Source organism: Somniosus microcephalus, chromosome 21 (assembly GCF_052327205.1).
Source record: "Somniosus microcephalus isolate GS21.2 chromosome 21, FLI_Smic_1.0, whole genome shotgun sequence".
NCBI classification, from domain to species: Eukaryota; Metazoa; Chordata; class Chondrichthyes; order Squaliformes; family Somniosidae; genus Somniosus; species Somniosus microcephalus.
In genome coordinates this window covers 73,607,404-73,622,060 of record NC_141007.1, presented here as the reverse complement: position 1 = coordinate 73,622,060, position 14,657 = coordinate 73,607,404, and the positions used below count along the sequence as shown (strand labels likewise).

At 46.9% G+C, this 14,657-nt stretch overlaps 1 protein-coding gene across 3 annotated transcripts in view; it reads left to right on the top strand.

Annotated features, from left to right (window-relative positions):
* The window catches only part of LOC147102962 (sodium-coupled monocarboxylate transporter 1-like), a 163,276-nt gene that overhangs the window by 40,628 nt on the left and 107,991 nt on the right, over window positions 1–14,657 (top strand). For all 3 annotated transcript variants that reach the window (XM_085963948.1, XM_085963949.1, XM_085963950.1), the window contains 3 exons: window positions 196–263; window positions 11,961–12,115; window positions 12,571–12,711. In XM_085963948.1, the coding sequence (XP_085820074.1) occupies window positions 196–263; window positions 11,961–12,115; window positions 12,571–12,711 (364 nt within the window). The remainder of the gene's footprint in view (window positions 1–195; window positions 264–11,960; window positions 12,116–12,570; window positions 12,712–14,657) is intronic.

Here is a 14,657-nt window from a genome sequence, read left to right as displayed (position 1 = left end):
ATATGAGCATCTTGATTGCATGTAAGAAATTGCTGCCAACAAAGCTGGATTTTTAAATTGTGGTACAGTTTTTGCAAATTTGTGGCATTCATATAGAGTGGTTGCATTACTGCTACTTTTAACTTTCCAATGATAGCAAATTCTAATCAATTAGCATTTAAATAATTAACTTTTTTTCAATTGTCTCTTTTTCAGTCACTGGAGTAAACTTGTGGATTTCCATCGTAACAACAGCGCTTGTGTGTACTCTGTATACAGCACTAGTAAGAAAATTGAATTTGAATATTTACTGGAGTTAGTAATCATGAGGTTAGAAGACACTGGCCCCAAAATTTCATGGGCTGTGATCCTGCCGGGATCATGCCCGCTGGTGCTCTCCAGTGCGGACCCTGCCAGATTATGTGGGGTTTGGGGGAATCTCACCAAATTTGCATGGGGCTGGCGGGCACCTGTACGATTAGGGCACATCTTGGGCTTTTGCCTTGCCCCACTGGAAGATATGGCATGATTTGTCTGTTCTGGGAGGGTGGTGGGTCCTCTTCTGAAAACACAGCAGCTCCCCTTGTAACGTAATTTATTTTTAATGTATTTCCACACGGCATTTGTAAGAGGGCCGCGTTGAAATATATTAAAAAAATTATTTTGGAATCTTTGGGGGTCTGGGCCAGAATCCCAGTTTGAACCTACTCAATCTCTCCTTATAGGACAACCCTCTCATCCCTACAAATGAATTTAGTGAACCTTTGTTGCACCGCCTCTAAGGCAAGTATATCCTCCCTCCGATAAGGAGAACAAAGCTGTGCACAGTACTCCAGGTGTGGTCTCACCAAAGCCCTTTACAGTTGTAGCAAGACTTCTTTACTCTTATACTCCAAACCCCTTGCAATAAAGGCCAACATGCCATTTGCCTTCCTAATGGCATGTTGTACCTGCATGCTACCTCTCTGGCCGGAATTTTGCCTACCTCGGCAGGTCCGGTGGCCATGGCGGGTTACGACCCTGCTGCTAGCTCCATCCCACTGCTGAAAACTAACTTACGTTAATAGGGCCTATTAAGCCTGTCCAGCACGTTACCCGGCCCAATTAAATGGAACGGGCCTGGTGACATCATTCATGATGCGTTTTCAGCCGGGTTCTTTAAAGGGGCCATGGCCACATTAGATTTGACGTTTAATCTAACATAGTGCTGTCAGTGTACTACAGCATTGGAGTGCTGCAATGACTGCACAGAGGCAGAAGGCTGCACCCAGGTTCTCCGATTACTCTCACCATGTGCTTATAGAGGGAGTCAGAGCACGCAGGGAGATCCTCTTCCCTTCCGATGGGCGGAAGAGACCGCCCCAGGAGACCAAAACAGCCTGTTTGCGGATTGCAGCAGAGGTCACAAGCAGGGATGTGGTCAGGAGGACCTGGGTGCAGTGCCGCAAACGTTTCAATGATCTCATTAGATCACGAAACGTTAGTACAAAGCCACACTCAACCTCATCCTGCTGTGCCTCTCATCACATCCCTATCACTCTACCTTCCCTACCCTACTCCTGCACATGCTTACTCACACCAACATACCTTGCACCTCCACCCATCCCTCTCTCTCTATCTATATTATCACATTCCCATCTCACTAGCCACCCCTCACACTCACCCTCATCCTAGCGCAATCATACCAACTAACAACACACAAGGGTAGCCACTTGGATGTTTTATCTAAAATTTATGAAAAGTTTCGTAAATGTGGTGTCAAACATAAAGGGGTCGATTTTAACTCGGGTGCGGGGAATTGACGGGTTCCCCGAATTTAGTGTTTCCCACACAAATCTAAATGGGTCTGTGAGATTAATGCAATTTTAACTCAATTGGCCAATTGATTTCCAGCATGTGGGAAGCCTTGGCAATTGAGTATTTCCAGTCAGAAAGTCGCAGAATATGACGTCATCATTGCTGCTGCTTTTAAGGTCCACAGCAAGCCATGCTTCTTCTGCAGGCTTCCAAACTTCACCATTAAGATGGCACAGGAGCCTGCAGGAGCAACGGCCAGCGGGAGGGCAAGAGCTGCCCCCAAATCTGATGAGGCTTCACTCCAGGCATTGCTGGATGGTGCTAGGGCCCACAGGGAGGTCCTGTTCCCTTCTTCAGGGAGGAAGAGGCCTCCCAGTCAGACCAAGGCTGTGTGGCTACAGGTGGCTGGTGAAGTCAACTCCTTGGGGCTCACACGGCGCACCTGGATGCAGTGCAGGAAAAGATTCCATGACCTTCATCACACTGGAAAAGTAAGTACTGTATGAAGTTTCCATCACCCTCAATCTGATCCTCATTGCCTTTCCTCACCAGCACTCAGCTTTAGCGATCTCTTCCTCCATATCCCACTAGACACTCACATCCATGCACCCTTACCCATTCCCTCTCACTCTATGCTCACATTCACATAACTATTCCACCATGCAGCCCTCCCACTCCCTCTCACCCTGATGCTTTGAACACAACTGACAACACACAAGGAGAGCCCTTGGTCTTGCAACCTCACTCCATCTTTGTCCCCTTCTAAGTATCTATGCTATGCAATCTCTGCACTCACTCCTTCATTCTCACTCAACCTCCACTTGTCTCCCTCATTGCAGGAAAAGAGAGCTCACAACAGGAGAGAGCGAGCCAGGACAGGAGGAGGGCCGCCCTCATTAGCCCAGCTCACCCCCTGGGAGGAAGCTGTCCTGGAGATTGTCGGGGCTGACGGAGATGCAGAAGTTGGGGAAGGACAGACAGGTGCATCCCCGCAAGCTGGTGACAGAATAGTTTTCCATCTCATTGGCATTGCATGAGTCGCTGATAATGATTCTGAAGCTACATCATATGGACTTATGATCATCTGCAAAATGCAATGTGCATGTAACCTTGGCATCACACCTAACTTTTTCCTTGACTTCCCCACAGTACCATCGAGTGCCCCCGTCCCCAGTGTGCAGGAGGAAGAGCCTGAGATGCCAGACTCCTCAGGAATCTGCAACCTCTGAGGGCGCAGCGTCAGCAGAAATAAGTGCACCCAGCACCAGCGCAGACACTTACACCTCGGTGGGACCTTCGGGACATAGAGTTGTCACCTGGTGTATCACAGCTCACAAGTGAGCATCAGCAGATTGTGGAGACAGGGACAGCAGTGGAGAGTCCTCGTCGGAGGGTGCAGGACTCTGCATGTCGACCCTCTGCCTCTGGGTCCATCCGTAAGATCAGAGATGCTGGAACTCCATGCACAAATGCAGGAGTCTCTGGCAGGTTTTGTCTCCAGGGTCGCTGCGAGTGTGGAGCGAATGGAGGAGTCCATAGTGAACATGAGCAGAGCCTTTGTGGAGTCAGTGGCACATGAATGCATCAACACGGAAAGGATGGCTACCTACGTGGAAATGATTGCTGCCTCCATGGTAAGGCTGGCTACCGTAGAGGAGAGGATGGCTACAGTAGAGGAGAGGAGGGCTACGGTAGAGGAGAGGAGGGCTACGGCCATGGAGGTGATAAGTCACCAGGGCATGGAAAACATGGTGAATGTTCAGAATAGAATGACATCTCTTGAGGAGCGGTGGGCATCTATTGAACAGAGAACCGAGACCTTCATGGAAGTCCTTCTGAGTAGGACTGCCATTGCAGATACGGGTCCCCATGGCCCCCCTGATGTGCAGCAAGGTGCTCTCAAGCGACTTGCAGGCACTGAGGGGGACCTGACCCATGAGAGGGAGGTTGGTGGCAGACCTCAAGGAAGTGGGGGCTCCTCTCCAAGCGCTCACATTTCCATGCCACTGCAGAGCCCTCAGTCAGAGCCCCGCCAGAGTCCACACCCAACTGAGATAGACATCTCAACTCTTGCACAGCCGCAGGAGCAGCAGACTGCTGACGAGCCCTCATAGGCTCGCCACCCCAGAGGACGCCCGCCAAAGGTGTCGAGACAGGAGCAGCAGGAAAGTGAGCAAGGGGCCTCCACATCTGCTGAAGCCACAGGGGAACCACTACATAGGAGCATGCATAAGAGGAAAATAAAGCACAAACAGTCACAAGGGTAGTCACTTGGGTGAAATGTGTATTTTGTAAAAATGCCATCAGTTGTTTGTCTGGCATAAAAATTCTGATGGCAACTTCTGCAGTTGTGGCGTGTGTCATTTCGCGAATGGGACTGGAGGTCCTCTAATGCCAAGAAGGGAAGGGAAAAAAAGGCCTCCCATGCTTCTGGTAGATGCCTCAGTTGAGGAAGCGCTGAGTGAGGGTGGCGAGAGGGGTTTCGCAGGAGGTCACACTGGAGAAGTCTGTGAGGCTCCAACCTTCCACAGGTAGTGGTTAAGCCTGGTAAAAGTTGCTCCAGGCCTGAGACAACAAAGTCCTGCCACCTGCAAATGATGACTGATCAAATATCCTCTTTAATGGTTGACCTGCAGCTGATAGTCAGCAAGCCAATAGTGCTCACGCCAGGCTTCACAGGCGTGATCCCCACCAGGCGTGTTTTACATGGGAAAAGGGTTAAACAGGCAAGGGCCTGTTAAAATGGGATTATAAAGGCCAATGAGTGTTGTTTAAGGGCCCTAAAGACCAGTCCCGCCTGTTGCGGGACCATCAGACACACCTGGGTTAAAATGGCTAGGTGTCGGGAACCAGGCCGGGGGGGGGTCCCGACCCCCAGGTTTTGTGATTTTTAACCCCCCACACACCTCAAAGCCCGCCTGACGGCTGAGTTAAAATTGAGCCCAAAATCTTTATTTTCAACACTGCATTCTTGGACAGATTTGTGTGCACCTTTGGAAGTGGCTTAGTGAGTTGCAGTGAATGGTGAGACAACGGTACCCCTCGCAATGGTGATGAGTGTGAAAGGAATGGCTTGGTCATTGTAGGGATGCTTTATGGTGTAGGTTTGGGGTGGTGCCAAGCTGGTGCATCATATGGCAGCCATATGGGTGTACAGTGTAAAGTTAACTAAATCTGGCCATGATGAGGCCATCCCTGGCCTCCCGGGCAGGAATGTGCTTAGGTGCTGATGCCCTCTGTCCTGTGTAGCATCAGATGATTGCGCAGAAGGTTGGTGTTATTGGTGCTGCTAGTGTGCTTGGTGCTGCTGGTGTTGGGCTCATTGTGGTCAGATTCTGAGGACTAAGGTGAGACAGTATAACGGCACCCATGTTGATGGAATAGATGGCAGGTGAAGTACAGATGACAAAAGCATTCTGTCAATGGTGAGAGTGTTCTTCCAATGAGGTGGGACTCGATGGAGACTTTGCTGGAAAGACTTGCAAGCTACAGAATCTGTGCGGGAAATGGACTGAGCAACAGCTTCAGCCTGAGGAAAGTGATCATCTGTCAGGTGGGAGCTTTTACTGAACATTTGATGCTGTCAAGTAATCAGCTGGAGCAATGGCTACGGAATTCCCGCCTCAGGTTGACAGACATGCTTCCTGAGCAATGTGGTTGCCTTAGCCATGCAGTTAAATTTAAAAAGTAAGTTAAAAAAGCCTGTTAAGGGTCTGACAACTAACTGTTAAATCATCTCAATTGGGTTGCCCGCTGCTGCCGGTCGGATCGGGTCCACAATGACAGACACGCCTGGGGAAAAGGCACGTGGGGGCGGGATGACAATGGGTTCCCGACCCGCTGTCAAAAATAACAACTTTCCCACCCGACCCGCCACTGATCGTGCCCACTACCACTCCGGAAAATTCTGGCCCCTGTGTTTCCTTTATCAGGACACCTAAATCTCTCTGAACACCAACATTTAATAGTTTCTCACCATTTAAAAAATATTCTGTTTTTCTTTTCTTCCTACCAAAGTGAATAACCTCACATTTCCCCACATTATACTCCATCTATCACCTTATTGCCCACTTACTTAACTTGTCAATATCCCTTTGCAGGCTCGTTGTGTCCTCCTCACAGCTTACTTTCCCACCTAGCTTTGTATCATCAGCAAACTTGGATATATTACACTCGGTCCCTTCAGTATAAGTCATTAGTATAGATTGTAAATAGCTGAGGCCCAAGCACTGATCCTTGCGGCACCCCACTAGTTATAGCCTGCCAACCTGAAAGTAACCCTTTTATCCCTACTCTCTGTTTTCTGTCCGTTAATCAATCCTCAAGCCATGCTAATATATTACCCCCAACCCCATGAGCCCTTATCTTGCATAACAATCTTTTATGTGCACCTTATCAAATGCCTTTTGGAAATCCAAATATACTACATCCACTGGTTCCCCTTTATCTACCCTGCTAGTTACATCCTCAAAAAACTCTAATAAATTTGTTAAACATGATTTCCCTTTCATAAAACCATGTTGACTCCGCCTAATCATATTATGATTTCTAAGTGTCCTGTTACCACTTCCTTAATAATGGATTCCAGCGTTTTCCTGACGACTGATGTCAGGCTAACTGGCCCATAGTTCCCTGTTTTCTCTCTTCCTCCTTTCTTGATTAGCGGGGTTACATTTGCTACCTTCCGCTGGGACCGTTCTAGAATCTAGGGTATTTTGGAAGATCACAACCAATGCATCCACTATCTCTGCAGTAGAACACTAGGATGTAGGCCATAATTTCCAGGGGATTTGTCGGCTTTTAGTCCCATTATTTTCTCTCGTACTTTTTTTTACTGATCTTAATTACTTTAAGTTCCTCACTCTCATTAGCCCCTTGGTTCTCCACAATTTTTGGTATGCTTTTTGTGTCTTCTACTGTGAAGATAGATGCAATATATTTGTTTAAAATCTCTGTCATTTCCTTATTCTGCATTCTATTTTCTCCCGTCTCAGCCTCTAAGGGACCAATGTGTACTTTTGCTACTTTCTTCCTTTTTATATACTCATAGAAACTCTTGCAATCTGTTTTTATATTTCTTCCCAGTTTACTCTCATTCTATTTTCTCCCTTTTAATCAATTTTTGGTCATCCTTTGCTGGTTTCTAAAACTCTCCCAATCCTCAGGCTTACTAATATTCTTGGGAACATTATAAGCCTCTTTTAATCTAATACTAACCTGAATTTCATTAGTTAGCCACGGATAAATCTTTTTCCCCGTGGAGTTTTATTTCTCAGTGGAATGTATATTTGTTGAGAATTTTGGAATATTTCTTTTAAATGTTTGCCACTGCTTATCTACTGTCATACCTTTTAGTCTAATTTCCCAATTTACCTTAGCCAACTTGCTCCTCATACCTATGTAATTGGCTTCATTTAAGTTTAAGACTCTAGTTTCGGATTTGATTATGTCACTCTCAAACTCAGTGTGAATTCTATCATATTGTGAACACTCTTCCCCAGAGGATCCTTTACTATGAGATTACTAATTAACCCTGTCTCATTACACCTTCTCAAGGGCAATTAGGGATGGGCAGTAAATGCTGGCCTTGCCAGCGACGCCCACATCCCAGGAACAAATTAAAAAAACACAATACAAGATCTAAAATAGCTTGTTCCCTGGCTGGTTCAATAGTGTATTGTTCCTGGAAATTGTCTCGCATGCATTCCATGAACTCCTTTACTAATTTGATTTGCCCAGTCTATATGAAGAGTAAAGACCCCCACGATTATTCCATTATCTTTGTTACAAGCTCCTATTATTTCTTGATTAATACTCTGTTCAATGGTATAGCTACTGTTAGGGGGCCTATTAACTACTCTCACCAGTGCTTTCTGCCCTTTGTTATTTCTTATCTCCACCCATACTGATTCTACTCCCTGATCTTCCAGCCAAGATCCTTTCTTACCACTGTCCTTATGTCTGAGGTAGCGCCTCGTCCTCAGTGTTAGCGCCTTAAGAGAGGTGTGTAGCGCCTGATTTAGCGCTCCAATCACCTCCAGGGGCAATAGAAACCAAGTTTGCAGTCGGAGGCGATAATTAGTGCCAGGCGCTAAACTTTGCGCCCGGCCGATTAATTGCGCCCCAAATGGGCCGATACCGAATTTCTCCCCCATATGGCCTACTCCTCCTCCTATTTCTTACGTTCTTAACGTGAGTCTTGTGCCTTTATGCTTTCAGGTAATCAGCAATCGGCTGACCAGCCTGTCCCTGAGCCTCCCAGTGAGAGTGAGGCGGGAGAAGAGGAGGAGGAAGAAAGCACTGCATCACTGCATGTCTCACCCGCAGGCACCACTTCAAATACTGGCACTACGCGATCTTTAGAGGCAAGTTTAGTAGAGGGGTCTGCACTGGGTGATGCACCGGGGATGAGCAGGCTGCAGCAAGGCCAGTGGGAAAGGGTAGCTCGGGAGCCAGCTCCCCGGAGGGCGAGTTCGCGTGCGAGTTCTGCTGCACACAACTCCGATGAGGACCTCGATGGGGAGGCATTCAGAAGAAGGGTGATGGGCATGCACACCAAGATGATAGGTGCAATGGCAAGGGTGCCCAAGAGCCAGTCGGCATTCGTAAGGAGCATAGAGGAGTCCACCTCCAACATTGCACAGAGTTCTGTGCACACCATGGAGCCCATCTTTGGCAGTCTGCAAAGGATGGTGCACTCCCTGAGAGACCGTGGGGGCCCAGACCTCATGCTGCGTGTCATGGCCGATGTGGCAGCATCCATTGCCACACAGGCGGAAGCCGCGCAATGTCTTAGTGCTGAAGTGCAGTCAATGGTTGCTGTCATCGAGTCTCAGACTGCTCTCATGCAATCTCAGCTTGATGCCATGCAAGCTCTGACTGCTGCCATCGTTGCTGGGTCCACCACAGTCCACTGGGTATCTCACGGTGTCGCAGCAGGCCAGCAATCTGTGCTCCTGCAGATTGGTAGGGATGCTGAGGTGCTGCCCTGGGAGAATGGCAATGTGTCAGTCGAGCAGGAACCTGCTATCCTCTCTCAGAATAACAGCATTCCTGCTTCCACCATTGCCACTCCACCATTGCACTTGTCGCTGCCTTTCATCCAGCCAGGCCAGACTGCCGCCGCCCAGCCTGAGGTGATGCAATGTACAGCCAGGCCTTCCAGGCTCAGAGTTGTTCGAGGGCGTCCTGCAAGGCCATCTGTAGTCTCTGGCACCGACACTCAGCAGCCTTCCACCAGCCCTGCTGCAGCCACTGGGAACAGACTACGTAGGAGCAGTAGATTAGAAAAAGGGATTGTAAAGAGGGGAAGTAAGGGTTTGCACAAGGGTGATTAGTTTCTCTCTCCACGGATGTTGCCTGGCCTGCTGAGTTTTTCCAGCTTTTTCTGTTGTTATTTCAGATTTCCAGCATCCGCAGTATTTTGCTATCGTATTGGTGATTAGTTAATATTGTATATATGTGTTTACTGAAAGTTGATAATGTAGCGGTTCGTGTAGATCGCCACTAAATAAGAGAGTTTGACTTCGACGAACTATAAATAAGTTGTTTATTTACAGGAACAGGCTAATTACAGCAGGTAAGATAGCAGGTAAGATGGCTGACTGTAGGAGCACCGTGGTGTAGGTCTTGTCCCAGCGGGGACTCCACGAGGACTGAGTTCGCAGTCCTGTGGGGAGCGTGATGACGTCATCGCGTTTGTGTTGTGACGTCATCACGTTCGCGTTTCCCACGCTTAGGGCGTCTCGTGATGCGTGTCATTGCGTCGCTGGCCGTTGAGGCCGAAGTCGCAAGGCCGGGCTGTGCTTGCTGCAGGAGCGGAAGATCGCGTCGCTCCTGTCGGCTGGCCGTTGAGGCCGAAGACGCTAGGCCGGGCTGTGCCGGCGCACGCACATCACGTCTTACGTGACGTGACGTCAGCGCGCTAGGGCGCGTCTTAAAGGGGCAATGGCCCCAACAGGTAAGTTAAAGGGGCAACGGCCCCAACAAGTAAGTTATACATACAGTAAGGTAAGTTAAAGGGAATTATGTATATATTTATGTAAGGTACAACCAGTGGTACCGCCACAATAAATTTATTAATGGAATTTTGCAGAATTTGTGCTGTCTCTCATTTCAGCTTTGCGCTGTGATATGGCATGCAAAATGGATGGAATGATGGGGATGTGGTGAGCAACCGGGATGTGGGGTAGGATTTATTGGAACCGCAGTCTGATGAGACGAGCACAGTCCGCCCTTCCAGAAGGCCGATTGAGTGGCTGCCTCCACCCTTGCTGCTGTTGCTCCTCCTATTCCTCTTCCTCATCCTCCTCCTCTCCCTCTTCCTCCTCCTGAGGTGGTCCCGCTATGCCTGGCGCCAATGGCTGGGCCCTCATGATGGGCAAGTTGTGCAGCATGCAGCACACCACGACGAAAAGGGACCCAGCACATCTCCATTCACAAAATCCAGCCCCTTGTCTCCGACTAGCCAGCCGCGAGCTTGATGTGGTGGCTGGAAGAGTGCTGGCACACCAGTCTGGCGCAGGATGAAGGCATTGTGGCTGCTACCAGGATAGCAGGCATTGAGGATTCACTGTCTGTGGTCACACACCAACTGGACATTAAGTGAGTGGTAGTCTTTGCGGGATTGTTACGGGGTGACCGCAAAGCGATGTGGGTGCAGTCAGTGGCGCCCTGCACCATGGGGAAGCCCGCTATCCTGGCAAAACCACATGCACGCTCGTCCTGCTTCTCTCTGGTGATGGGGGAAGGAAATGTAGTCCCTTCTCCTTCTGTAGAGAGCCTCTGTGACCTCCCGGATGCAGCAATGGACGGCGAACTGTGAGATGTTAGCTATGTCTCCTGCTGTAGACTGGAAGGATCCGCTGGCGTAGAAATTGAGAGCGACGGCGACCTTGACTGCCACTGAGAGAGCCTCTGATCTGAGGCTCGAGGTCTGGCTGCAGGAGGTGGCAGAGCTCTGTGACCATCTCCTTGGTGTAGCGGAGCCTTCTAAGACACTGCCCCTCAGTTAAATTTATGTAGGAGAAGTGCTTCCAGAATACCCTGGGAGGGTAAGGCCTCCTGTTGAGAACCCTGTTGCCCCTCCTCCCTCTGGCCATATTTTCCAATGTTTGTCTCTGCCTCCACTGTCTCTGACATTGATGCTGGAGGGCGAGGTCGAGTGCCAATATAGCCCCCATTAACGTAACCAAGTGTAGGACTTCTAAATCTTAGCAGAATGAAATTGACAAATTTTTAGCAGGCAGAACACTCCTGAAAGTAACAAACGTTTAACTCACTGAAACCGGCTGTTTCGCTATGTGAACCTGCGAAGGCAGCATTGATTGGCCACTAAAATGAAACCGGGTGTTGATCCCTTTAAATACCATTCCTACAGCAGCCATCCGAATGCATCACGCCTCCTCTTCCTGCTGTTGTTCAGGCCAGGCGTTAAGGCAGGGGGCAAACGTTAATTTTGCATCTGGGCTGTTAAGGGGGAGTTCCAAAGTCATTGATCTGGGAGCTGCTAAGGCCTAGGTGCTAAATGTTAGCACCAACGTTAAATCCCGGGTGAATCTCGCGTGCGGTGATGGATTCACTGTGCCCCGCAGGCAAACCAATTAGCGTCCCCCCCCAGGCGCTAACAGGAGGCTCTAACATGCCAAATTTCTCCCCCAAAACTTCTGTCAGAGACTATTCAACCAGCCAACATGTGGCAATGGAATTGTTTAACAATTCAGTCAGCTGTGATGTTGAAAACTGCTGCTCTGGTTCAAAACAGGAATGGCACAAGAAACAATTGGAGATTGGGAATAGCCCAGATAGATAGATAAGTTTTGCTGGCAAATGGCATACTCACTTAAACAGATGGGAACAGGCCGTTCGGCTCAACTAATCTGTTTCCTTCAACCACCTACCGTCACTGGAAGTGAGGTGGAAACCCCGTTTATGTACGAGCAGCTCTGAAGAAATTCCAGGCCACAGTCTCTGCTTCAATCATCAACTCTGGTAGTGCATTCTACAGCCTCATAATTTAACTTGCTCAAAGCTTAAATATACTTCAATCATACATGAGACGTATAGGACAAGATGTGATTGAATTGATAGCTTTATTCAAGAGCTACTGTACAGCTCCTTTCAGCATTATCACCTCCCATTTGGCCATTGATTTAAATCTATTGTTATTTGGAATTTCTTTTCAGGGTGGTATCAAAGCTGTTGTGTACACAGATGTATTCCAACTCTGTATAATGTTGATTGGCCTTCTGACTGTGCTGATTCAAGGATCAATTCATGTTGGAGGGTTTGGAAAGATTTGGAACATTGCTGAGCGTGGTGGCCGGATTAATTTTTTAGAGTGAGTATTTTTGACTTGTGCGTTATTGGTGAAAAAAATGGTTACAGTAGAGAGTTAATGAGATCCAGGAACACTTGTGCTAAACAGTCATACCAATGCAGGAGGATTGGGCTTTTCTTAGATCTAAATGACCTATTTAAAGTTTCTAAATTTCATCCATAATGTGATATTACTCCAACTAGAGTGGAATGGAGATTTTGATATGTATCATAGTCCTATTAATGCTATAGGACCTCAATTTGCATAAATATGAGTCTCCCATCTGCTTTAGGCAGGAGCTTCATCCACCTGCAGAACGCTGCAGGTTAAATTTGGAATGACTGGAATCTGAGCAAGTAAGTAACTGCTCGTTTTTAACTGCACGCTTCCGATTTCTGTCAGTTGGGTAGTGTTAAAATCAACTCCATAAGGAAGTTGTTGTTGGTCAAGTAATTGGGGGAATATTGTTATTTCAGTTTTGACCCTGATCCAAGGAGAAGACACACATTTTGGACTATATTAGTAGGAGGCACATTTGGATGGACAGCAACATATAGTTGTAATCAAGCACAAGTACAAAGATACCTGGCCTGTAAGAGTGAAAAAGAAGCAAAAAAGTAAGTTATCACGATAATTAAAATCCAAGTTTGAGTTCTTACTTAAGAATGTGCATCAAAATTTCTATATATCTATTGTGAATTTCCTGTGGAGTTGCTAATAAATTTGAAACTAACTGGATCTCAACAGCTGACACCTCTGTTGAAATTAACTTATCTCTGGTACTTTCGAATAATCAGGATCGACTGCAACCTATATGGAGGGTATGTTGTGTTTATTCAGAGTTTAAGACAGATATAACACATTAGTTATACAGCAAAAACATACGACCGCTCCTCTTTTCACTCTCTCTCTCTCTTTTTGAACTGCCCAAGAGTGTTAGACCAAAGCCAGCATGGATCCACTCTCTGGAGCTCTCCACTCCACCGTCTGTGCTGGAGGCTTTTCAGGTCTTGCTTTTATACTCTTTTTTAGGGGTGGACCTGTGGTAGAATATCATGGCCTTATGACTGTTTTCCCCTTATCTCATCCGGCCCAGTCCTCCCAAGGCTAGAGTCTCTTATCTCATTGTGCCTTGTCCTCCCAAGTTTGGAGTCAACAACTCAGACATACTAGGCTCAGCCTTCAGATTGTTCGTAGCTGCTTGTTATCAGTTATTTATGTTCAAAGCTGTTCATGCAGCTGGCTGTGCAAACTAACTATTTTATTCCATTATCAGACTATTTTACCATGGAATGAATCATTAAATTCCCAAAGATACCCTCTATTCTATTCTCACACACTGGTTAACTTGCGTATCTTAGCAGGCAGTTTTGTTAAACAGTGTCAAAATTCTAACACGGCATTATAATATGGTTATTTATTTAAGCATCTATCCAGCTGCTCTAATACTAGTATGAAGACACTTTATCTCAAGCTCTAATACAATCATCTAAACACAGTATTATTCGCGACACAATTTCATTTGCGTAACCATATACATTTTAGGTACCCCTAATTTCTAACACCTCTTAATGGGCTTGGTCATAAATTGAGTCTCAACCTTATCTAGGGGCCGTAGTTTGACCAGGACCGTGGCTTCAGTTAGAACTTGATTTCTTTAATGTTTACAGGTATTTCAACTACTTAATTTTAAGTTTTTGGTGTGGAGCTATAACAGCTATTTTCAGTGTGTGTTGTGGAATATGAATTCTCAGTTCGTTTAGTCAGTGTTAACCACCCCTTTATATGTGAAATTTCTCTTGGCTTCATTATTAACCAGTGTAGTTTTAATTTTAAGATTATGGGCTGTAATTTGCAGACCCTATGGGTGTGTACGAGGTGCGCACATGCCCGTAGGGGCCATGCAAGTTCCGGGTTTAGGCATGTGCTAAAACCTGGAACTTGCGATGTCATCCTCTGCATCCTGGGAAAAGGGCATCCGCGGGTGGAGAGTTGGGCTATTTGCCCAGCGAATGCCCGTGAAATTCTTACGCCTGGTAAAAGCAAACGTAAGACCTGTTTTTACCAGCATAAGAGTTTTTAAAAAAAAACAGTAAAATAAAATTTTATCAATAATTTATACATTTAAAAACCTGTGAAATAAGGTAAGTTTATTTTTAGCCCCTTTAAAACATGTAAATTTATTTTTCAAAAAATTAAATTTTTGTTTTAAATATTTAATTAAATGCCATTTTAATTAATTTTAAATATGTGATGTTTTAAATTTATTTGATGTCTAGGTGTATTTTTTTGGGTATTCCCATTCATACTTATGGAGATTCCGTACATACAGATTCCCCATAAGTATGAATGAGGATTTCCTTCTGTCATTTGTTGGTCTGGCCCACGTGATCCCAGGGGTGCTCGCGAACTGCCTGCGCCCCTGGGATACGTGGGCCTCTGCCCACGTGTACCCGGAGAGCCCCAGGACTGCGAGTCTCCATGGATCCCGAGGCCCCAGGTACGCGGGCATTTTATTTGCGGATCGGAGGCATTCCCCCGCGGGAAGCCTCCAACCGCAAAT